Source organism: Lycorma delicatula, chromosome 1 (genome assembly GCF_047948215.1).
Source record: "Lycorma delicatula isolate Av1 chromosome 1, ASM4794821v1, whole genome shotgun sequence".
Taxonomy (NCBI): domain Eukaryota; kingdom Metazoa; phylum Arthropoda; class Insecta; order Hemiptera; family Fulgoridae; genus Lycorma; species Lycorma delicatula.
Window position 1 is genome coordinate 212,712,592 of NC_134455.1, and position 27,578 is coordinate 212,740,169.

At 30.2% G+C, this 27,578-nt stretch overlaps 1 protein-coding gene across 5 annotated transcripts in view; it reads left to right on the top strand.

The window, feature by feature from the left end:
* Fa2h (Fatty acid 2-hydroxylase) overlaps positions 1-27,578 on the top strand; it is a 159,452-nt gene that overhangs the window by 94,311 nt on the left and 37,563 nt on the right. For 3 of the 5 annotated variants that reach the window (XM_075371617.1, XM_075371609.1, XM_075371634.1), the window contains exons 2-3: positions 21,768-21,858; positions 26,692-26,851. In XM_075371617.1, the coding sequence (XP_075227732.1) occupies positions 21,794-21,858; positions 26,692-26,851 (225 nt within the window). In that variant the 5' untranslated portion in view covers positions 21,768-21,793. Of the gene's footprint in view, positions 1-2,162; positions 2,252-15,827; positions 15,946-21,767; positions 21,859-26,691; positions 26,852-27,578 lie in introns of those variants that run through there. The other 2 variants (XM_075371641.1, XM_075371626.1) reach the window with 2 other exon arrangements.

Here is a 27,578-nt window from a genome sequence, read left to right on the forward strand (position 1 = left end):
AAAGTTTGCGGTAAGCTAGGTCACTACAGAACAGACTGGTAGGAGTGTGATTTACCTGGTTTTACATAATTTTTAAAAATATCTTACAGATGGTTGAACTAAATAAAATTAAGGGAACAAAATTAGTGATTTTTTTATGGTTTATGATTTGAAAAATCGAATAAAATAGGTTCCAGGACCGTATCTGCAGTAGGTTTTGAGAAATCTGAGGTGGAAATCAATTAATGGGATTAAAAAAACTGTTTTTGATATTTATTGTACAATTACGTTGTTAAATGGGCGATAAACAGATAAAACTTTTAAACAAAACTTGTAGAGAATTTAATTTTAAACAACTTGATGTAAGATACTTGAATAAAACAAAGAAAGGTTACAAAAATTCGAATATTATTTATAAAGAGTACACTAGACCAAGATGCATTATACTACATACCAGTTTAAAATTAATGTTCAAAAATGAGCCCGCCATTTTCAAAACATTTCTTGGCATGCTTCTGTACCACTTTTGTTGCTATTTTTAGGTCTTCAGGGACAGAAATTCATTAAGTTGCTTAGCTGCATCTATTATGCCGACAATTAATTCCTAACGAGAACGTATTTTTGTTTTGTGTAAAATATTTTTTATTCATCCCCAGAGGCAACAATCTAAAGCTGTTAGATCAAGCGGTCTTGGTGGCCAGGAATGTGGACCACCACGAACGATCCATTTATCAGGGAAATAATGATTTAAGTGAGTGGAAACGGTACAAGAGAAGTTGTGAGACGCGCCATCATGCAGGAAGAATACTTTGCGTCTCAGCGCTAGAGGAACATCTACAAGCAGTTGCGGCAATTCTTCTTGAAGAAAGTGCAAGTAGACCTTAGCATTTAAGCGGCCAAGTAATATGAACGGTCCGCACAGCTGATTGTGAAAAAGGCCGCACCATAATACATTCACGCTAAATCGATGTTGAAAATTGCCTTCTACCGTTTCACGAGGATTTACTTCTCCCCATGTGTGCTGAAGGTAAATTGTTGACACCATCTCGAGTGAAATGTGCTTTGTCGGTAAACAAAACATACTTGTAGAGTTGTCAATTTGTATTCCACCAGTTGCAGAACTCCAAGCGAAGCGAACCGTTTCCTGGGTATAGATGTTGAACTGGTTCTTTATGATAAAGGTAAAACTTGTTTTGTTTAAGTGTCCTTCAAACCATCAAATGCAAAACTCCGATCCGCTTAGAAAGACGTCGATTTAACCGATGTGACTGTGGTAAGAAGAATCCCTGATTTACCTGGTTTAAGTAATCAGGTTCATTACAGTATTTTTAATTCTTACACTTTAATGTTTTTATTCTCATTACGCAAATTTATCGATTACTTTTTCTTCAAATCAACAATTATATATTTATAAGAGAAAAATCATAACCAGTACTTTTTGTGCCAGGGGTCTTTCCTGATCCAAAAAAAGTACTGCGAAATAAATGTATAATTAACATTTTGACGAATATAAAAAACCTGATGATGCTTAAAATATGCTTTTTATCAATGTTTTCCTAAAACAGATTAAGGAATAGTCAATATTAAACTTTATTCTTCCTTCTTTTTACTTATAAAGAACGGATGTAATCGAATTTTATATGTGATGTTAATCAAACGTTTCATGAACTGAAGAGTTTTATTTGCTTAAATGAATTTAATTTTTCTCAGTATTCCTGTAATTTGTCTACTTTCCCATAGTTAATAAATATAGGGATAATAAAACAATAAATTTGGCAACTTGTATAATTTCGTTGTTTATTATATTATTATTTCATGATTAGAGATTTTTTAAACACTTATAAACCATTACGTTCAACTATTCTTGAAATTTCCTACTTTAATTCTGAAACCATAAAATCAAGTGAGATTAAGTTTGGTTAATTCCAGAAGAGGATAAATTAATGAACAAATACTTGTTAATTTAAAAAGAAATGGGTGGAGTTATGATATTTATATAAATTGGGAAAGTTTTTTTCTCCACCCAGTACTTGTCTGAAACATATCTGAGATAACATTAAAAAGACGTGTTTTTGATAAAAGTTAGTATTAAAGATAATAAAATTATTTTTACAATCCTTATTTTTGTTGCATTTACGCTAGAATTATTGTTTGTGCTTATTATTTGTGAATTTTAATTATGCCAAGTTATTAATTTATGCGACTTTTGATTACGTAATATGTTCTGTTAATGTACCGGAAGATTTTTATCTTGGTCACATCTGTAAATACTGTATGTATTTTTCTTATTATAAAATACCTGTATAATTTTGTATTTCTAATTTGTAAATTTGTTTTTTTTTTATTTCATCTAATATGAAATCTAAACTTAGGCGCCATTCGTTTGCCTACGGTAAAAATTTGGGTTTTCGTAATAATAGTTTAATTATTCTGCAAATATTTAATGATAAGCAATTATTGCGGCAATTTAATGATAAGCATTTCATTCAAAATAAAATTTCCTTTTTCTTTTTTAAGTAATTTTACATTATAAAAGTTCCATAATTCTGTGCAATTTAGTAGTTTTAGGTCATTTTGATCCAACCTAATAAGGATTACACAACAGACCTCCCTTTCGGTACACAAATTATTTGAAGTTTCAGCTATAAAAAAAAATATCGGTAGTAATCGCAAAATAAGTATAACAGTTAATTCGTCTGATTTTCCCAACAATAATGGTATAAAGAAAGTATTTGAAATGCGATGTTAAATATGCCATCATTTAACAAATATATTCAGTATATATTACGAATATATTTAATATATATACGATTATATTTACGAATATATTCAGTATAGGAAAATTTCATTATCTCAATTTTTAGGCAATATCAGGCCATAAAGAATAAGCAACTGTTAATTATAATTTCAATTCAATCTGCTCATTTCAATTTATACGTAATTTAAAAATTTAACTGATATAAAATATAAAAATTAAATTAAAAAAAATCACTGAACTTAATAAAAAAAAATAAGATTTTGATTTATATATTGATAAAAAATCTCTTCTACTTGAAAAAATAAAATAAAAAATCTGATTTGAACACCACGCTACTTCCTTGTACGCCTATTAAATTACATATATACATTTTTTGCTGCACTTCATTTAAACTTATTTCATCTGAAAGTGAGATACGACCTCCAATTCTTAAATGAAGTGGACAGTTATACAGTTGCTGAACTATTAGTTTTTATTAATATCGAATATTTATACAATTATTAATTCAACAATCTTACCTAAAATATTAGGAGAGAGTAAAAGTCCCTTTATTACTCTTTAAATAAATGAAAGTCTTATATCTATCTAATTTTAATTTTTTTAAATGTAACCATCAACAAAATGAAAACAAAAACGAAACAGGAGAAGGTTATTGATTTTTGTAGTGATATTTATTATCAATTAAACTGAAAAAAAAATGGATAAATAAAAAAGATTATGTATTTATACAGGAGAAATGGAGAACCAAGTAGATGTTACCTATTCACACATACATATAATCATTTATATATATATATATATATATATACATATTTTTTTTTTCCATTAGATTCAATGAAAATAAAAACAAAACTGGAAAAGGTTACTAAATTTTTAGTTATATTAAGATCATGCTTAATGCTTAAAAAAAATTGTTTTTCTTAAGCAAATTATTTCTAATTCTGAAAGAAAATAACTATAGTGACCTTTTTCTATAAAATGTTAAATCAGTATATGGTATCTAAGCTCCATATCACTGTTTATGTGTCTTTATCACAAAATACTAACACATAATATTCAATTATACTCACGAAAAATGGCCCTAAAAATTTCCTTAGCATTTTATATTAGTTAATATATATTAATTTTGTAACATGTCGCTCAAGTTGATTTGTGGTGTAAGTGAGAACGTGTCGGATGCGTAACCATGCACATGTCGGCTCGCACCCGACTTCTTATGTAAGTACATACATTTTTTTTAACTTTTTTTTTTAATTTGAATATATTGATTTATTAATAATTATTAATCTCTCATTGTAAAAATTTTGGAATTAAAATGAAAAGTATATAAAATTTTATTTCACTAATAATTTCTGATTTTTTCTTCATATTTTTTTTTTATTGTTGTTATTTAATTATTCTCCCTCTATGAATCATGAGACTTTGCCGTTGGTGAGGGGGCTTGAGTGCTCAGTGATACAGAGCAGCTGCACCGACCGTGCAACCATATCGAAGAGGTATCTGTTGAGAGCCAGACTAAGGAATGATTCCTGAAAGAGGGCAGCAGCTCTTTCAGTAGTTGTTAAGGGCGTAGGTCAGGAAGACTTAAACGGCCATATCAACATCACTCAATCCCCTGAGTACTGCGCAGCTGAAAGCAATGAAAAACTAAAACTAATTTTTTCAAGAAAATGTAGTTCTGCATTTTCATATATCAAAGATGCCTTCCTTGATTAAAATATTCCGGAGGTAAACTAATCCCCCGTTTGGATCTCCGGGTGGGGACTGCTAAGGAAAGGGTCACCATAAAATTAAAAAATAACCTTCTATGAGTCGGAGCGTGGAATGTTAGAAGTCTAAAAAATACTGGTAGGTTAAAAAATTTAAAGAGGGAAATGGATAGGATAAATGTAGATGTAGTAGGAATTAGTGAGGTTCCGTGGGAAGAGGAAAACGACTTTTGGTCAGGTGATTTTAAATTAATTAACTCATCTTCAAATAATAGGCAGGCAGGAGTAGGTTTCGTAATGAACAAGAAGATAGGGAGACAGTAAAGTATTCCAAAATGCATTGCGATAGAATCATTGCAATAAGGATAAAATCAAAACCTAAACCGACAATGATTGTTAATGTCTATATGCCTACAAGCACCCATGATGATGATGATGGTGAGGTAGAGTGTGTATACAAGGAAATTTATGAAGCAATTAAACACATAAAAGGGTATGAAAATTTAATAATAGTTGGAGATTGGAATGCAAGCATTGGAAAAGGCAAGGAAGGAAATATAGTGCGTGAATAAGGGCTGGGCAAAAGGAATGAAAGAGGGGACCTACTTATCGAGTTTTGCACAAAGTATAATTTAGTAATTGCCAACACCCAATTTAAAAATCATAATAGAAGAATATACACTTGGAAAAAGCCAGGCGATACTGCAAGGTATCAGATAGATTATATCAACGTTAAGCAAAGATTTAGAAATCAACTCGTCGACTGCAAAACTTACCCTGGAGCAGTCATTGATAGCGACCATAATTTGGTGATAATGAAATGTAGATTGGGGTTTAAAAATATAAAGAAAAGGTGTCAGATGAATCGATGGAATTTAGAGAAGCTTTAGGAAGAGGAGGTAAAGAAGATTTTTGAGGAGGACATCATAAGAGGTCTGAGTAAAAAAGATGGTAGGAAATGTAGAAGAAGAATGGGAGAATGTTAAAAAGGAAATTCTTAAATCAGCAGAAGCGAATTTAGGCAGAACAAAGAGAACTGACAGAAAACTTTGGATTTCAGATGATATATTGCAGCTGATGGATGAACATAGAAAATGTAAGAATGCTGGTGATGAAAAAAAGTAAAATGAACTATCGACAATAAGAATACTATAAACAGGAAGTGCAAACTAGCGAAAAAGAGTAGATTAAAGAAAAGTGTTCAGAAGTGGAAAGAGAAATGAACATTGGTGAAATAGACGGAGCATACAGGAAAGTTAAGGAAAAATTTTGGGGTACATAAATTAAAATCTAATAATGTGTTAAACAAAGATGGTACACTGATTTATAATATGAAAGGAAAAGTCGATAGGTGGGTGGAATATATTGAAAAATTATATGGAGGAATGAATTAGAAAATGGTGTTATAGAGGAAGAAGAGGAAGGTGATGAGTATGAAAAGGGGAGAAACAATACTGAGATCTGAATTTAAGAGAGCATTAAAAGATTTGAATGGCAAAAAGGCTCCTGGAATAAACGGAATACCTGAAGAATTACTGCGTAGTTCAGGTGAGGAAGCGATTGATAGATTATACAAACTGGTGTGTAATATTTAATAAAAAGGGGAAGTTCCATCAGACTTCAAAAAGAGTGTTGTAGTCATGATACCAAAGAAAACAGGAGCGGATAAATGTGAAGAATAGAGAACAATTAGCTTAATTAGCCATGCATAAAAAATCTTAACTAGAATTCTGTACAGAAGAATTGAGAGGAGAGTGGAAGAAGTGTTAGAAGAAGACCAATTTGGTTTCAGGAAAAGTATAGGGACAAGGGAAGCAATTTTAGCGCATAGATTAATAGTAGAAGGAAGATTAAAGAAAAACAAACCAACATACTTGGCATTTATAGACCTAGAAAAGGCATTCGATAACGTAGACTGGAATAAAATGTTCAAAATTTTAAAAAAATTAGGGTTCAAATACAGAGATAGAACGACCGCTAACATTTACAGGAATCAAACAGCAACTGTAATAATTGAAGAAAACAAAAAGGAAGCCGTAATAAGAAAGTGAGTTCAACAAGGATGTTCCCTATCCCCGTTACTTTTTAATATTTACATAGAACTAGCAGTTAATGATGTTAAAGAAAAATTTAGATCTGGAGTAACAGTACAAGGTGAATAGATAAAGATGCTATGATTTGCGGATGATGTAGTAATTCTAGCTGAGAGTAAAAAAGATTTAGAAAGAACAATGAACGGCATGGATGAAGTCCTACGCAAGAACTACCGCATGAAAATAAACAAGAACAAAACCTAAGTAATGAAATGTAGTAGAAATAACCAAGCCAAAATTAATACATCAAAAATTAATTTAAATGTCAGGAAAAGATTTTTGAAAGCATATGTTTGGAGCATAGGTTTATATGGAGTGAAAATTGGACGATCGGAGTACCTGAGAAGAAAAGATTAGAAGCTTTTGAAATGTGGTGCTATAGGAGAATGTTAAAAATCAAATGGGTGGATAAAGTGACAAATGAATAGGTGTTGCGGCAAATCGATGAAGAAAGAAGCATTTGGAAAAGTATAGTTAAAAGAAGACAGATTTATCAGCCACATATTAAGGCATCCTGGAACAGTCTCTATAATATTGGAGGAGCAGGTGGAAGGAAAAAATTGTGCAGGCAGGCAACGTTTGTAATATATAAAACAAATTGTTAGGGATGTAGGATTTAGGGGGTATACCGAAATGAAACGACTAGCACCAGATAGGGAATCTAGGAGAGCTGCATCAAACCAGTCAAATGACTGCAGACAAAAAAAAAATTAAATTATTATTTATTGTTAAAATTTTTTTACAATCAGAGGTTAATAATTATTAATAAATCAACATATTTAAATTAAAAAAAAAAAGAGTTAAAATATATATATATATTAGAAGTCGGGTTCGAACTGACGTGCCTTCCATTTGTAAGATCCAAATATTTCATTAATTAAAATTTTATTTGGCTCTAACTCTGGAACCAATGAAAATAATACCACTTACGATATATCGTTGAAAAGCTCTCAATGAGGGCTTATTACTGCAGTTAAGAAAAATTTCAAAATCCAAATGTTTCAAAATTGAAACCCCGCTTCATTTAGAAGTCTGACTGTATACACATTTTTGGCTAAGTCGATTGCAATCAAAAGTGGAGGTGCACAACTAGATGTTACAACAGTCCTAAATTCAAAATTTCAACAGTCTAGGGCTAAATCATTTTTGAATTATGCGAGATACACACGTACACATACGTACGTACAGACGTCACGTCGAAACTAGTCAAAATGGATTCAGGGATGGTCAAAATGGATATTTCCGTTGAAATCTGAAAACCGAAATTTTTTGCGAAATACTTCCTTTACTTCGTATAAGGAAGTAAAAATATAAATGTAAACTTGTTTACAATACATTCAAAAAATATTATTCTCAATTAGAAATTAAAACTGAATCATTTTTTAAAATACAATTATAAAAGAAGATACCGCCATGGTTTTCACGTTTAAAAAGGGACAAAATTGCTGAAAATAAAAATATTTTAATTTTACTTATTTGTAAACGTGAGATATTAACGATAAATCATTAATTTTTAATTTTAGTTAAAAAATATGTAAATATTTAATTTAACAGTGAACTTATTAATCAACCACATTTATAGTATTTTAATTCTTCGCATGTCTGAGTGTATTAACTTACAGTTATAATCTCATTTGTTATGCTTTCGTATTTGTTAATAACGTACGGGTGAACCCCCAACGAGTAATATTCGCGAGTAAGATTATGTATGTAAAGGTAGAACAATTATTACGCGTATCATTCATTATTTTTTATTCATATATTTAGATACATTTGCAGACCTCTGAAATAAGAATGAATAAAGAAATCTACAATTAAATACAGGTCGATCTAATATAAATCTTCATTCTTTAAGCTTGTCTTATTCGGTTCAAACCAGTGATGTTTATTATATAATAAAGTGATGAGAATTACAGGTTACGTAAAATAAACTCATGTGATCATTTATACTAGACTCGTTTCTACGTTTTACATTAAAAATAGTTGTTCAGATCATAATTCTTACTCATACGATTTGAAGAATGGAGTAAATAAACGTAACCGGTATTCCATCAAAGTACTGTTTTGATAAATAACATTTAAATAAAATTATTTACCGTACATCCATTTTTATCGAGTCGCCTGTTCTCGCGATTAGTATTCCAATGAACGTTGTGTGTTAGGTGTACATTATTTTTAATACCGATTGCGTAACCTCGTATAAAATAAAGAAGTAGTTATTCACATAAGTTGTAGTAAAAGGAATTATTGATTGTTTTTTCTTATATAGCTTCTTACATACGCTACTTGAGAAAAATATAAAAATATCATAAATCGCTTTCATAGAAAATTGATTTTTGTTAATATTCTTTATTTAAATAATACAACACGGTATATTGCAAAGGAGTGTAATGTTATATATGTCTAAAGTTTAATATTTAAATTAAAAACAAATTCTAATAGACTGAGACAAAATATATTTTTTGGCATTCTTCACATATTTGACTCTCAAACGAAACCATATAAAGTAGTAATAATAACAAGCAAAAAAAGGAACAAGAATAGCACTGTTGCGCTGTTCTTTACCCGAAACCACAGTTTATATTGAATTGCATGTAAACGCGCCGAAGGATTGGTTGTTTTTCTTCAAAAAATGTACCGCTTGAAATAATTTGTAAGGATAATATTAAAAAATGCTTGTTTTTACCTGTTTTTCTGTTTACAACGAGTGAGGAAGCATTTAAAACTTCATGATAGGGTCAAAAAAAACTTTATTAGCTGTCTTTTAATTTTTTTTTATACCAATCGGTGCCCGTCAGCTTATCTCAGTCGAAATACTGTTGCATAATTCAACAAGTAATTATAAAGCTAGTCATTTCATACTTCATCTAGTGGTACACGTAAATCAATAACTGGTAGTCATTTTATTTTCCTAACAAGTCAATCGAGATGATTTCAATAGTAACCGCTGCGGCTTTTTACTATACGTTTAAGAATTAAGGAAAAAATCTGGACAAGATTATGTATTGAAATCCGTTCGACCGTTTGAATGTATCAAGTAAACACACTTAAACGTAAACGCAAAAGCCTGATATTTTCTTTGATGAGGGTGAACGACTCGGAACCAAATACATTAAAACAAAAATAAAATAGTTATGAAAAAAGTCTGTAGTTTTCGTTCAGCTTCATCATTAAGATACGATACTCAGAAGTTTGATTCCTAGAATTCATCACATAAACATAGAAAACATTTTCTCGATTGTCAGTCGCTAGCTATTTCAGTCTTTCCCCCTGAATATCATTTCCTTAAACGAGGGATTTCATTTTAAGACAATTATTTTTAGAAAAAAAATGTTTTTGATGGGTTCCGTCACGATAAATAATTACGTAACATGTCTGCTATCAGTTACCGATTAATATTTCTGTAAACGTGATTAATAATTTGTCTAATATATTATACCAGCAAAAAAAAACGAGTGAATATTTCATCCGGTGAGAACAGTTTCCACAAAAAAAGCCAAGTAAACTATTTTTGCACTGTTTAATAATAAATTTTATATTAATGAAAAAATTTAAATGTAATGAAAAATATAAGAAAATAAAAAAAAACGTTTGGTCCGAGCCCCTTTAGAAATAATCAATTGCTATCCACGTTTAATTTCTGGTTTTTACGTGCGTAGGTTACGTAATAAACCCGTCTTGTAACTTAATAGTCCACAGGCACTGACATTTCTTCTTTGGCTTCATTGTTTTATCTCACATCGCTCCCTACTAGAAATCGGAGAACATTTTTCTTTTTTCTTTTCTTTTTTGAAAAATCGAGCTTATTTTTCTACGGAACGAAATTCCAGAATTGTTATCTGATTTTTGACGGTCATCATAAAATATGTTAGAAAATTTGGTGTTCACACTCAGCATTATAAAAAAAAAAAAAAATAATAATAATAATAAATTGTAGAACAAACAGGGATATCCTAAGATATATTTCATAGCATTCCCATACAATCTTTTGTTAAATTGTATTAATTAATTTACATCATTAAAAGAAAGTACTTTCTTTAACCATTTTCGATCAACCTTCAGATAGTATTCTTTCTAATTTTTACAAAATACTCTTTCTTTCTTTTTTCTGTTTATGAGTGGAAATGAAGTGTAGTCTTGTACAGTCTCAGTTCGACCATTCCTCAGATGTGTAGTTAATTGAAACCCAACCACCAAAGAACACCGATATTCACGATCTAGTATTAAAATCCGTGTAAAAATAACTGACTTTACTAGGAGTTGAACGCTGGAACTCTCGACTTCCAAATCAGCTTATTTAGGAAGACGCGTTCACCATTAGACCAACCCGGTGGGTTTTACAAAATACTTTACTTCTCAGACATGTCATCATGACCGCATTTACATTAAATTGCACCTGCATCTTTCGTATACGATTCAGTATTATTTAAAATCAAAATATGTTTATTGGGGAAAATCAAAATATGTTTATTTTAAGCTAGGAAAAAACTGTATTTAGTATTGCGTGTTGTGAAATAACATTTTATGAATACATCAAAACGAATTATTCAATTGTTCAGATTAAAATTATATTGAAAATTAAACAATTACGTCAAAATGTATAAATGTTTTATTTTATGATTAACTTGTTTCAATCACAATCAATTTTATAAAAAAAAAAAAACAAACTGAATAAAGTTCTGACCATCCGAAACGCAGTGACAGTTACAGATTGAATATCACACAATATTTAAACTTTGATCTCATTTGACTATAAAACCTTAAACGAGAAAAGAAAGTCATCTAAGTATTTTAAAAATTTAGCAATATAAAATTAACGAATATCATAATGATATAACAAAAATTGGCTGATCGTGAAAGCATTGAAATCAGCAGACTGTTTTCAAAACATATCAGTTGGATTTTTGAAGCCTGTAAAAGACTGGACTGTTTCAGGTTTTCAAAGCAAGAAACATAATTATTCCGCCCGTAATTTTGTATTTTTTTTTTTTTTAACTGGAAGAATCAGATATAATGTTTACTTTTATGAGACTCAAACTGATCAAGATCAAATTTTACACACAAGTGTGTGAGTGACACATGAACGGTGGAATTCTTAAACGTTTCCTTTTTTCCAAAATTATTTGATTTATTTTAACAAATCGTATGTCAGTTGAGAGATGACAGTTGAATGTCAATTGTAATTATCAGTTTGGGATTTCAATTACGGAGTACATCAATCTGGATGTAATACCTCGAGGAATTTGTCATATTTTCTTGAGAAGTGTGGCCACCGCAAATTCTAATATGATCCCGACAAAGATTTTCTTCATTTAAAAATACTATAAAAATTATTCCTTCTATCGATTGCAAGAACGGTTTTTCTCAAATGAATGTTACCTATAATTTCTCGTAAGATCAGAAGTTATCTGAATCGTTGTTAATTTGAATCAATGGACCTTCTTTACTTATATTTGATCCGACAAAGTATGTGAATATGCGGCATGCAGAAGGTCTGAATAAGATCTAATAAGCGGTTTTATTAAGAGATTGAATGTAATGAAAATATGAAAAAACACCAAACTTGCTTCAAAAATACTGTTATCTTTTTGTATATATTTTATTTCTTCACTTGTGCTTGATTTTATTTCAAATTTATTTTCGTTTTTTTTTTGTTTAATTGATTAATAAACTTAACTCTTTATTTATACTTCCTAAAATATTCTGTAATACGAAAAATATTCTATTTACGATGTATCACATCTAATTGTGATAAATAGCATAAATTATATGATTATTAATGAGTTCAAGATTATGGTGTTATAGAAGATTTATTGTCAAGTGGAATGTTTCCAATTAAAAAAAAAGAAAATATCTATTTTTTTTAAGTAAATGAAAAAGTAATCAATTAGTTTCAACTGGAGTTCATCCTTTGAGAACTCTGACACTGTGAGAAGAGTAAATGTAAATACAAACGATATAAATTTATATACCAATATACATATAAACACGAACTATACAAAGTATATATATATACTTTTGTTTGAAATTTACATACAGAAGTATTTAACCCGACATTTTAAATTTATCTTATGAAAAGTATAACATGTACTGTATGATGATACTATTTTTTTATTGATTATTCTGTTGACCTAAACACTGTTATAAGAATAATATTCGTAAATAACTTTCTCGCTAATTATTACTTTTTTCCTTATTACTACAAAATTTGATTAGGGGATATTTCTTTAAGCTTAACTTAAAGAAAAAGAAATAGAGCGAGTTAACGTACAGAAAATTCCAAACACAATGAAACTGACATTATGAAAATCAGTGCAGCATTAATAAGATATTGAATTTTGAAAATCTGAAAAATTAATAATTAAACAAAATCACAATTGAGATTTAATAGCATTTTTATGGTGACAAGGTCGAAAATAATATAAATAAACATATTACTCAAGTAGTAGATAACGATTGCATGAGCATTTGCTCTATATTTCTCCTGAATTAAAACCCTAAAAAATACAGATTGAGAAATTTAACAGAAAAATAGAAATGTACACAACCTTATAAGAAAGAGGAAACTTGAATTCTTAAAACTGATATACTGTTTCAAATATTTAAAATTTTTTATAGAAAACGGGGAATTATTTGAAATAATCTTTACCGAAAAATAACATTCTTTATAATTTTGCTTTAAAATTAAAATATTGTAGAAATAGAATAAAAATAAAAGTAAAATAATTTTTTTTTAATTAGAAAAAAAAATTAATTCGGGAAGGATACCCAAAATGAGACGCTACAAAAGACAAAAATTAAGGAAGTAAATAGGAAAAAAATGGATGGAAATGGAAGAGATTTTTCACTGAGGTTTGAAGGCAACGAAGTACGTGAAAAATTAATGAATCGCCAGATTCTCAATATATTTCTCTATTATCATAATGTGCAGGACCCAAGGACCCACATAAAAATACAAATTATTTAGTTTGATATTGTAGTCTACTTGAATAAAGATGTTTATTGACGTCCACGTCAACCCGCTTACTTAAATAAATTAAGTCTCACGTGTTGTGAACTCATCTTGTCCCCTTTCTATTCCCTCTAATGAATGATTTTTTTTTCAAATTTCGCGTTTTTAACTTGCTATCACAATTTGACTATTTTTCCTTCGATCAATACGCATAAAGAACTTTCCAAAGTAAAATGGTTATAAAGGTTATGAAGAAAGTACAGTAGAAAAATCTGTTTCCTAGAAAAGTCATAAAATTTCGTTGTCATAATATTTATTTCCACATTAATTACGAAGATAATAATTTTTAAACATATTTTCAGTAAATTTTTTCAATAATAACGTATAATAAATTTAAACGTTAACAAATATTTATTTGGTTTAATATGCTTAATATGTCGAGCGTAAAAAAACAGAGCGTATAAATTGTAAACAAATATTTGTTTCAATTTACATTTCTTACGCGTTTTTACCTTTTGCAAAAATAAAATTATTTTTTTAGAATAAAACAAGTAAACATATAGTTACGAATTACATTTACCGCTCAGATTCTTGTTACGTATATCTTTTTTTATTCTATACAGTATTTTGGAATAATTGAAAAGAATTAATTTCTTTTTAAATTGCATACTTTATGTTCTCTTAAATAGTTTACTGTAATATTTAACTAGATATAATACTTATATTGTACTATTTTCGTGAACACAAAATAATCTCAGAAGGAATAACCTCTTCTAAATCTTTCGCGATGCTAGTACATTAATCACTTCTGAAATCGTAAATGGAATTCTAAAACGAAAGTATTTTTAAAAGCAAACAAAAATCAGTTTTTACGCATCGGAAAAACGGGATAATTTATAAAGGAATCGCTTATCGATTATGTGCCAATTTTACGCTACGTTACAGACATAAAAATACAAATTATTTAGTTTGATATTGTAGTCTACTTGAATAAAGATGTTTATTGACGTCCACGACAACCCGCTTACTTAAATAAATTAAGTCTCAATCGAACAGATTTAAAGTAGTTTTACTTAATGTTATTTTTCAAATATAATTCCAACATAGTGTCCTCCGTTAAATATTATCTTTTTTTAGGTTTAACTTTGATAAATTGAAATAATCTTGTAAAGTTTCATTAAGGCAGGGAAAACTAAAATTATTTTTCCATTTTATATTTCATACTCTTTTCAATAATAATTTCGTTTTTATTTAAGGTTTCGTATTTACTTAAAGCTAAATATAGAATATTATCCTAACTGATAAAACCGATATAAAAATCGATTACAATTTTTAAAAGTTTCCGTGAAAAGATTATAATGTTTTATTTACGTAGTATTTTTGCTTTTTGGCATTATTTAAGTAGCTGGATTACAATCTTCGCAGCCGGTGATAAGTTGAGGGTGTTAAATATAAACAGATCGGAAATATGGATCGATGCTGCTAATTAAATACCGATGATCATAAGTCACCTTAACACGGAATTCAAATCATCACCGGAAAATTAATGGTATTTAAATATTCCCAAATAGATCTACAGAAATAATAAAGTAAGCGAATAAAAGCTACCGAGTAGTTGTTGCACTCCACTAATAAAATAGAGTTTTGTTATGAACTGTTTATTGTGGGTACTCTATGTTCATTCCCGGAAATAAATAAAATTTCTTCTTAAATATCTGCTCTATTTTTCCACCGATCCAATGAAACCGGATAAAATTGTACTCCCTGCTACACAAGAACTAAGTATAACTACTTAGAACAAATTTTTCGAACACTCAGGAAAACTCAAAAACCTTTTCGAAACATTTTCTTAGTTTTATCATTCCGTTTATGTAATTTAAAATAATATTTTATATATTTATTTGTTTATTTTTATACGCCCTTGGTGATATCAGGCCTAGATATTGATTTATATCTATACTATTCGTGTTATCTGCCCCGGTAAGGTGGAAATTTAAAAATAATTTATATTATATGTATTAAAAATCTTATTTAACGTTTTACAGGAGCAAGAGATCGAGCTAAATTATAAGTTGTAAATAAGCTTTTTTTGGGGAACGATTTTCTTTAGAATTTTTTTCATTTTAAAAACAAACGTGTCGTACAGATACGTTATAGGCTCGAAGTTGACATCGAATAAATAATTCGTACCATCGAATCAGATAATTAGATAATATCTAGTTTTTCGTGACGAGATTCTACCTAATAGCTATTTCTGATTTCCTTTTGTTATATTTATCTTGATTAATTCGGTTTAAAATTATTTCTATTTCCGGGAAAATGTATTTCCTCTGCATTTTAAATAGATTTACTTACAACAATAAATACCCGAGAACTATAAACAGAACTACAGTTTGTCCGTAAACTACAAACCGATACTCAACCGCACAATTTCCTCAATGAATTTCGGAAACGGTAAGCAAAAATTTACGTACAATATATACATTTTATACATAAATATTATAAACTAATAAAGACAAATTTTTAAATAAAACTAATCAATAAGACTTGTAAATTATACAGTGTATTTTCATTTTATGATTTTACATATTTTAAAGTTAATCGAAATTTTATATAAATTTTTATGAATGCACTACGTATTTGATGATCAGCAATAGCAGTTTAACTTTTTTGAGTAGGGAAATCATTTAATACACCTCTGAAGAGATTCAATAAATTGAAACAATTACAACAAGCAAATTAATAACCTTTAATGATAGCAAAAATTAATTTAGTTTTTATTTAAAAAATATAAAATTATTAGTTTTTATTAAAATATAAAATTAATTCAAAACAGATTTATTCGTTAATAACACTGTGAAATGTCGAATTGTTTACCTGATTATACAGCTGTATGATTTTACAGCATTTTGGAGCATAAATATTTTTCCAGCATTATACAAACCGAACTACTCGGTGTTCTCTGTGTACCAAATCTTACTAATTATCTATAAGGAAACCCAAAGACAAAATTACAAAAATATATCACCCCAGAAAGTTTTTCAAATTTTACTTCCTTTCATAGTTTTATCGAGAAATACTTTTCCAAAATCTGAATAAACCAAATAAAAATCTGTTCCAGTAGATGAAGGAAGGAACCCTTGTTTGAATTTTTTTAAAGTTTCTGTGAATGTTGTTTTAAACTCTTTTTGCTTTAATTTTCAGCGCTTGAAATTTTTCGTTAAAATGCAATCCTGTTTGACCAGAAGGGGATTTAATTCTTTTTATGTGTCCTGAGCGAGTAAATGTCAGAAATCTAGTTTACTTCAAGAAAATGGAATTCTGCTGGTAATATACCACTTCTCATCCCACCAGCTGTATCTAAGTTTCTCAAAAGCACAATACACAGCCGTTTTCCTGACCCCAGCGTTTATTCAATAACCTGCAATGTATTATTAATGTCAGAATGTTTTTATAGCTATTCTCCCCATAATTTGAAAACATTCCTCTTACATTTTGAAGGGTATATGAAAGTGTTTTAAAATTAAATCTTTGGTCAATATGAATTTCAAAAGTTTCTCAATGAAACTAAAAGCTGAGATTGATTTTGTTTCTTAAAGATTACAAACTGGTTACGCAAAAGTGCCAAAAGTACAAAGTAATCTGCTAATTATTGGTGGTGAAGGACCCTCAATTGCCATGCTAGGAAACGGATGACAACAATTTTTGAGTTATGAGACTGCTTCCTGAAATGTTATATTTGATTCTACGAGTGATTTATTTAGGTTCCACACCTAAGATAGTTAATTACTTTATCCAATAAATAACCTTTAATAATTCGATCGTATTGATAAATGAACAAAAAAATTCATATAAATAAAAGAAATGGAAAACTTGACTAAGCCTAATGTATGTAAATATAAAAACCATAACCGCTTACATGTCTATGACAACTTTGATGGTAGATTTAGTAATAAAACCTGTTATTAGATTATAACTAGTTACCTGATGGCAAATCATCTTATGTAATGAGGTAAATGAAATTAAAAATTCTGTGGTATCTTTTTATAAACGAAATCTATTTGCTATTAATAAATGTGCATCCCAACCACCATAGGGGAATGCACATTCCCCTATGGGGGTTGGAATACCCACCTTGCGATGATTCCGGTCGCCACCCCCCCTATTACTAGCCCTCATGGGCTTAAACGGAGGTCGACGTTTTGATCCTCCAACTGATTACATCTCACAGTCATCAGCCAGGCCTCAGTTGAGATGCCACTCAGATGTAAATGCCTCGGTAGACATTTACATCAGTGAATTTTTAACTCAGCCTTTGCCTTCGCTGTAGGCTTCTTTCGGACATCTTCTCTCTTCTATCCTACATCGTTGCCCTCTGAACTGGCTAACTGAGTCCGCGGAACCACTAACTCCGCTCCTAGTTCACATTTATCTGACTATAAGTGAATGTAAATGCCTCATACTTTAGAAACGAATGACTTTAAATGAGAAGTAAAGCATACCACAGAATATGTTGATCGCAACGGTAATTCGAACCTTCCCTTAGTTGATCCCAACTGATCAAGTTTGAACTTCATTAATTTCTTGTAACTACTACGGACTGAGAGGATTCCGGTCGCCACACCATCCACCCCTTCCTAGCACTGATGAGCTTTAACGGAGGTCGTCTTCTGACCCTCTAACTGATTACACATCACAGTAATTAGCCAGGCCTCAGTTAGGATGCCACCGATGTAAATGCCTCGGTAGACATTTAAATCAGTGAATTTTTTATCTCAGCCTTCGCCTTCGCTGTAGGGTTCTTACGGACATCTTGACTGTCGTCCTACATCGTTGCCCTCTGAACTAGATAACCGAGTTAGCGGAAGCACGAACCCCGCGCCTATTTCTATATTTTAGTAAGCTACAAGTGACTGTAAATGTCTCATAATATTCCAGTCTATTTCAGTAAATTACAATGCATACCGCAAGCAATGTTGATTGCAACAACGAATTTAGTCCTAGTTCCCTTAGTGATCTCAATCAATTCTTAACTTTCAATTGCAACTACGGATTCCCGTCTGGTATACCAGGGAGAGGAGGAAAGACCTCTTACTCCCACTCAGCTCCATCGCAGAGTCCTGTGTGACATTTATTCCATCACATTAAAACTACTACCGTCGAGATGGTGCTACACCTCACGGCTGCATGGATAACCATGCTCTCGGCAGTGCAGTCGCCGTCCCGCCGACAACTATTCTGTTACTTAACTTCCAATTTGCTTCAAACTAACCGAGGCGCGATGCCAATGCGCTACCTCCTGCCAATCAACTGTCTAGGTAGTACCCTAGCCACCCGGGGTACTACACTACTCAGACCCTCACAGCTGATCTGCTCAGTTCGAATTGCAGGAAGCCACTATCTCTGCAGCCACTATCTCTGCAGGTCTTCCAGTTGACCCGCATATCTAGAAAGGAATTTACTCTCTCAAGTTCCCTAACAGTTCTGGTACGTTCAGCCTCGTACCGGGGACAAATACAAAGGACGTGGTCAGCAGTATCATCAACTCTATAGTTTGGGCAGAGGCTCGAATCAGCCAAACCAAACCTAGTCAAACTTGTTCTAAAGGCACCATGTCCTGACAGAAATAGTGAAATGTTCCGACTGGTGGAGATCCACCTAATCGCTCGCAAACCTATATCATCCGCATCCGGGTATATACCATGCATATAACGAACGACCAGTGGAAGATTCGTTCCATCTAACTTGCCAAGGTTCAAAACCTTGGTCTTCGATCTCACTCATATGCTCTGAAGTAAGAAGGCCTTCCTTCTTGGAAATATAACGCTTGCTACGTTCCGTAGCTAGGATATCTATTGATTTCGTGCAGGCGATTACAGAGACTGCCTCTCGAGAGACAGTTCTGTAGCCCCCGACAACTGCTAATAGAAGAAGATGCTAGGCTCACAATAGAACATCCCTATAACTCTGAAATTGCATACGATGAGCCCAGACGGGCGTAGCAACAATACTATGGCCTCAAAATAAATGTACATCCCAACCCCCATAGGGAAAGTCACCCGCCTTGTGACGATTCCGGCCGCCCCACCAACCCCTGTTTCTAGCCCTGATGGGCTTTAACGGGAGTCGTCTTTTTCCCTGTAACGTTTTACATCTCACAGTAAAAAGCCAGGCTTGGGATGCGACCAGTGTAAATACCTCGGTAGAGATTTGCATCAATGAATAAATGGCTCAGCTTCACTGTAGGCTTTTTACGGATATCTTGACTGTCCTACTTTGTTGCCCTCTGAATTAGCTAACTGAAAAAAAAAAAAAAAATGTACAGCAAAGTTGTTTCCTGTGAAGCAAAGAGGTTTGCTTTTGAATCTCATTAATGAACTTTGATAACTTACCAATGACAAAGCAATTAGCCATATTTTTCTTGTCAATATCCAGCGACACCTTCTAATGGCTTTCTTAGAATATCATCATTGCTCCACCTGAAACTTCAACTTCATCTTCTACCTAGGAAAGTTATAGATCTTCTGTGAATTGAAGACTGGAACTCATAAATAGTTCATACCAAGTGTTAACTCTAGGTTATAGCAAATTGTTAACTTCATTTTTTAATGAAATTTTTGCAATATATTGCGACTTGTAACAATTTTCATGGTTAGGTTGTTACAGAAAGCATAAAGCGAGAACAAATCTTAGTGCGGCTTCTTATTTCTTTCAGTACATCTTGTGCCTCAAATGCTGGTCTTTTTCAGAAATTGAATTAGTGACTGGCTTTTAAATTTTGTATTTCTGAATCAATTTTGACGTACAATTCAACCTACAATTTTGAAATGACAACAAACTTTAGTTCTACTCTGTAGGCAAAATAATATTAGTTGTGGAAAAAAAATTTTTCTTGTGAAAAAAGGCTTTAATAACAACACAAATCACACCATGTTTTAGTCCAACTACATACACAGTCAGACTGATTACACGGTAATCATTATCACTGAATGGTAGATCTTGCTTCTATACACACCATGCAGTATACCAATTTAAACTTCTTTATGGCAAAGTTTTTCTTATTTTCTTAATTTTCCTTAAAATTTCATCAGATCATCTGTAGATGTTTGTACTATTAGTTCAGACTTGGGGTTGGATTATTTATTAATTTGTTATCGTGATCACAGGAAGTAGAGGTTTTTGTATTATTATCACTTCACTTGTATTATTACCTTATTATACCTTATAGTCTTTGCTAGACAAATGACTGTCATGAATGGATAAAGATTAACTCACATTCTGGACATTTTAAAGTTTTTGCCTGTGAAGCATAAGAAAAGATTTAATATTGATGGATGTGGTGCATGTGAAGTGTCTGAGATACAAGACACTGCTACATTTCTGCTACTGGTCAGAAATGCTTTCTCTCAAAATAGAGAGCTTTAATATACAATTTGTGAATAAGTTGAAGGACCACATATATGGCTGATTGTCAACTGCATTTTGTGGGACTCAATAAACTAATGTCAAGACTATGTCCTTAATAAAGAAGCTAGTAGAGAATGTTAAATTACTTCACTTCTCATTCATTACAGTATGGGATGGGATGCTTGCTATTTTTGGGAGTATTTTCTCTTTTCAGACTATCTACAATCATTTATTTATGGAATACAAAGATAATCAATTTCTATATTTTATGCTTCTGAAATTAGAAGAATTAAAAATTTATGTGTAGTACAGTGTGTAATAAACATTCAGTATGAACTAGGCAAATAATCTGACTTCAAATTTACTTTTAATTTTAATAATTTACTCTGAATCATGTTGCTTAGTGTATGAAGTAATTCATTTGTTAATTTGAAATAAGTTAAAATAAATAGAGAAACCTAGTAAATAGGTCGCACATGAAGTAAAGTAGATGACCCTCATGTAAATCAACATCAAAAACTAATTTAATTCTAACTATAATGCAGAAACTTCCACTTCCTGTGAACATGATAACAATTAATAATTTGATACCAGAATTAGTTAGTACAAACATCTAAAGGATGATCTGATGAGATTTTGTGTGAAATTAAGAAAACAAGAAAAATTTTTCAACAAAGAAATTCACATTGGTAGCATTGCTATAGAAGCAATAAATGAACCATATAGTAACAATGACTATTGCGTAGTCAGAAACTTTATTTTTTTATAAATCAGAGAACAAATGAAAGATTACATAAGTTCTTCGGTTATTTTATTAGGATTTTAAAAAAGCTTATTAGGAATTAAAAAAGCTTTTGTTTATTTTGCAGATGGTACCATGAAATGAAGAGATGACATGGATCAGAAAAAATATGAAAGTCTGGTCTTGAGATACAAAGGAAAAGACCATGACTTTGCCAGGTAGACAAATATTTATTGGGTAATATTTAATAAAGTACATAACACTCACTGAACAACATGTTTTAATTAAAAAATTAAATCATATTAATAAGAAACTGAGATGAGTAAAATGACTTGAAAAGATATCATCTTTTGTGGATTAAATATCATCAAAATAATGGAGTTATGTTAATAATACATTAACCAAATGAGATTGCAATGAAATACTTTAAAAATCATTTGCTTCTTGTTCTTATGTTTCTTCCTGCTAGTTATCCAAACCACATTAAAAATAATTTATTTATTATTTAAATTATAGTAAATTATCCAGTCTTAAAACATATTTCATTTTACCTTATAATGTACCTATCTAATACGATCCTAAAGTTAGCCATTACTGTTTGCTTGGTAAATGATTATCTTATGCATTTTTATCACCATGAAATAGTTTGATTGATGTGGCTGTCCCTTTTTAACCAATAAAAAACTGTTACAAATAATAAAATTATCACATAAGTGTTTTGATTTATAGTGTTTTAAAGTATTTTGATTGGCTTCTAGTTTATAACCTGTCAGTTGAGTGAGTGGTTCCCATTATCACTGCTTACTTGCTGTAATTGTTATATGATAAGCTCTGGTTCAAATTCAGCGAAAGGGTACTTTCAGTCAGAGGTTTGTGTTCATGTTACCAGTATACTTTGATCATTGTAATTAAATTATTTTTTTCTCACAAGTTTATTTAGCCCAATTTTGACCATGATTGATTGCCAAACAATAATTTAACTTGCAGCTTTTCTGATTATTCTATTTATTTGTATTTTAAAATAGTTTTACTTAGCTATTCTGAGATAATATCACCATGATTTTAAAAATTAATGCAAAGTTAGTGAATTGTATGATAATCCATAACTTACTAGGATTTCTAGTTTATCTGTATTTATTTGCAGCTTTTATATAGCTGCAGCCTTTGTTTTTTTTTTTCTTCAGTAATTTGATTGGTTTGATGCAGCTCTCCAAGATTCCCTATCTACTGCTAGTCGTTTCATTTCGGTATACCCCCTAAATCCTATATCCCTAACAATTTGTTTTACATATTCCAAACGTTGCCTGCCTGCACAATTTTTTCCTTCTACCTGTCCTTCCAATATTAAAGCAACTATTCCAGGATCCCTTAATATGTGGCCTATAAGTCCTGTCTCTTCTTTTAGCTATATTTTTCCAAATGCTTCTTTCTTCATCTATTTGCCACAACACCTCTTCATTTATCACTTTATCCACCCATTTGATTTTTAACATTCTCCTATAGCACCACATTTCAAAAGCTTCTAATCTTTTCTTCTCAGATACTCCGATCATCCAAGTTTCACTTCCATATAAAGTGACACTCCAAACGTATACTTTCAAAAATCTTTTCCTGACATTTAAATTAATTTTTGATGCAAACAAATTATATTTCTGACTGAAGGCTCGTTTCGCCTGTGCTATTCAGCATTTTATGTCACTCCTGCTTCATCCATCTTTAGTAATTCTACTTCCCAAATAACAAAATTCTTCTACTTCCATAATCTTTTCTCCTCCTATTTTTAGATTCAGAGTGGTCCATCTTCGTTATTTCTACTACATTTCATTACTTTCATTTTGTTCTTGTTTATTTTCATGCGGTAGTTCTTACATAGGACTTCATCCATGCCGTTCATTGTTCCTTCTAAATCCCTTTTACTCTCAGCTAGAGTTACTATAACATCAGCAAATCGTAACATCTTTATCTTTTCACCTTGTACTGTTACTCCAGATATAAATTTTTCTTTAACATCATTAACTGCTAGTTCTATGTAAAGATTAAAAAGTAATGGGAATAGGGAACATCCTTGTCAGACTCCTTTTCTTATTATGGCTTCTTTTTTATGTTCTTCAATAATTACTGTTGCCGTTGATGAGGGGGCTTGAGTGCCTTTGTTTATGGTATAACAAAGAGAATACAACTTATATTCTTTGTTCTCATCAGTCGAGGATGTGTTGTTAAATTTCAAGCTTTAGCATAATTATTATGGCCAAAAAACTGATCATTAAAACTGAACTAGTTTATCTAGGCCCTTTTCATCTTAAACATAGAAAGATGAACCTTCCTATGAAAGATGAAACTTAACCATCACTACTAACTGAATGATTGCATTCATGTATTCATATTTTGCAGTTCACACATTTTAACCTGAGATTAATTGGCACACTTCCAGTTTACATTATTGAAACATTTGGATAATTGAACACATCATCAAAAGCATCCCAGTTAAAATTTTTGAATCATTATTGAAAGAGCTAAATTGTAAGAAAACTTTAATTCAAACTTAGTTAAGGTATAATTACTATTAATTGGTGTAATTACTTTGAATCCCTATATTACTGATCTACTTTGATAGCTAGTGTTCAATAAACACCACTGTCTGAGAAATGGCTGCTGAAGACTAGACTAGACCAGATGTTTTTAAAAATAATTAAATTAAAAACTAAGGGAAAGCATTTGTCAAGAATTTAATTAGAATAATTTTCTATATTTAAAACATAAATTTGATTAATCTTTCGAAAGCATATGTTATCATAATACAATATATTTATACTTAAGAGTGGTCAGCTTGTTTTGATAAAAAGCATAAGGCATGCTACATTTTCCTACTTGGATTACTTTGTGTTTGGACAGATTATACGTACAACCAACTTTGAATCATGTAATGTATGTGCTAAGTATAATAATTTTTGAAAATTTCAGTATTAAGAAAAAATTTGTATTTCATTATTAGTTAGAGTATACAGAGAAGAGTTTTTCCTCAGTTTAAACTATCTACGTAGTCACAGTTTTTATTTCAAGGCTAAAACCAATATTCTTAAGAATCCTTTTTTGGCTGAAATTTTCAACAGAAAAATTTTCTGTTTCAACAGAAAAAAAAAAAAAAAAAAAAAAAAAAAATTTAGGCAGAAAAATATCAACTTATTTGATATTTTTCTGTGGTATTAATTTATGTCTGTAGTACTCTACTATTTATAATTGTAAATATAAGTTTTTTATTAATCGTCTGCTGTTCAGTTTAGTTATCTTATAACTTACCTTCATGAAGATTTCTCACTTCAAGATGTAGAATGAGACATACCTCAGAAGTGTCCTTGATCCCTTTGCTTTTCTTGATGTTTGTTCATGATTTGCCTTAAAATCTTGAACCATTCACTGTTATCTTCTTTGCAGTTGCTATACCTTTGTTTATATCAACTTTATTTCATTCACTAGAATGAAGTGTTATTATTAGTGTGTTCATTCACTAGATGGCTTGTAACCATCTAACTTTAAATAAAGATAAAGTTGTACATTGTATTTCTCAGGTAGATATAATTTTGTCAATCACATTATAGAATTCCCATGAATGAAAACAAAAGTATTTCTGTTGTTCATAAAACAACATATTTGTGTGTTTTCTTACATGACAAGATGATCAAATTGAATCTGCTTGCAAAAAAATTGAACTGTTCTGTTTTGCTTTGAGGCTTTAATAAAATGCTATACTCGTCATCATTAGTAAATACTTATTGTACTTTTGTTTATTCCATTCAGAAATATAATTAATATCACCTCTTGGAGCTTCCTCAAAAAGTGAGAATGAGTTTTCGAAGTACACAAATGGGTTGTTAGATCATTGTTTATAAATATGAATTGTACTGATCGATATTTAGAAAATTAAAAATGCTAAATTTTATTTTTGTTTATGATCACGAGTGTACAATCCTTTACTAAAGTGAACTGTCACTTATTCTTAAACAAAGCAGTGTTCAAACCGGAAAACAGAACTGTTTTCATGTAACTCAACTCTATTTTGGATTAGACGAAGAATCTTGTTGTGTTTCTCTTGCCATTTTTAATAAATTGCCAGACAATTTAAAAAATTGTATTATCAGTTTAACTATATTTCAATTAAAAATTGTTTTTATAGAAGTAATATGTCATTGAATTTTTAAATAATACTAATTAAACAATTTTAAAAACCCCTGAATTTCTACATCCCATTCATCAGTTGCATAAATATATGCTAAAATAACTTTCATTAACGCCTTCTGAATTGTGAATTATTTTGTAGCTATTTTTCATATTTAGTATCTTGAATTTATCTTAATATTATTTCATTTATTTATATTTTAAATAATTGATATGGACTTTAATCACAACTATTTTTTTTATTTTTTAATTAATTGTGTATTTTGTGATAGTGATTTGATCAAGGTATTTTCATGGTTTACCTTGATCCATCTAGGCAAATGGTGGGTATTTCCTTTTTTATTTATGGAGTACATATTTATGCTACTCCCTACCCATTCCTGATGTGATCTACATAATGCATTAATGATATGAATACAAGATTTATGTATTTACTTACTTTCACTAATTTTAAATTGCTTGCAATGAGTGAAGATAGGAAATGAAGAACCATCTAATATAAAGTAAAATGTAGTTCCCTATTTCAGCTATTTTGTTAAAAATAGCTGAGTGTTAAAAATTATTAAAGCAAATAGTGTTTTAATCTCAGCAACTCATATTATAATAAATAATGGGAAAATAATCAGTTGGTTTCAAAATTAATTTTGTTATAAAACTCCTTGTTCAAGAATTTTAATGGAAAATTTTTGTTTATATTTTTATTTTGCTTTATTCTACCTTACTCCAAATCCTCTCCTTTATTTATTAGGCATTCTTTTTACAGATTATAGAACAACATTTTATACATTATTAATAAAAGCTTTAATAATAATATAGTATTTGTAAAAAAAAAACATATTTTACCAATGTTTTATTTATTAGAGAATTTTTCTATACAGGTTTAGAAAATTTCACCCAGGTGGTTCAAATACACTTGGTTGGTATAATGGAAAGGAGATTGGACAGGTTTTGGAATCAACTCACCATTCTAAATCTGCATACCATCTCATTAAAGAATATGCTGCAGATAAAACCACAAAAGGTTCAGAAGATTTGGAGGTAATTTAACTCAGTTTTCCTTTTCTTTATTAAAGCAATTTAAAAAAAAAAATGATCAAACTTTAGTGACAAAAATCTAGCCAATTAAAAATATTTTTTTTCAAATAAACACACTAAAAAGTAGGAAATTTAACTTATGTATTATTTACCTAATTAAAAGTAGTGCATCATTTTTAGCCATTTTCTTTTTCTGATAAGCAACCATCTTTCTACCTGTCATTTTGAATAAGGTTGCAATCAATTTTATGTAAACACATACCACTCTAATCCTTCACTGCATTTTAGATTGGTTATGTCTCCTGAATCACAATAAAGCATCAACATCTTCCTTATGTTTGTTTTATATGTCTTCCTGTAGGAGTAATTTGTTTTATTATATCATTCATTTATTAACTTTTATTTTTTATTACATTTTTAAAAACATATTATTAATACTAAGAAGACAGAAATACTACTTAATAAGAGAAAAATGTTATTGTCATTAAGAATAACAAAATTATGTGCAAGTGCAATTAATTTGAATATCAAATCAAGAACATATCTAAGAGAACAAAATCAGTCAGTTGATTTGTATCTGTCTTTCTTAAAACTTATGGAAATCCAGTTTATTTATTACAATCCTTGAAAGAAAAATTTGAAATTTGGTGAAAATTTAGTTGGAAGCTCAGAAATCATGAAATAATTATTACTATTTATGATATGTTGAATTTTTGAAATGGGTCATGAA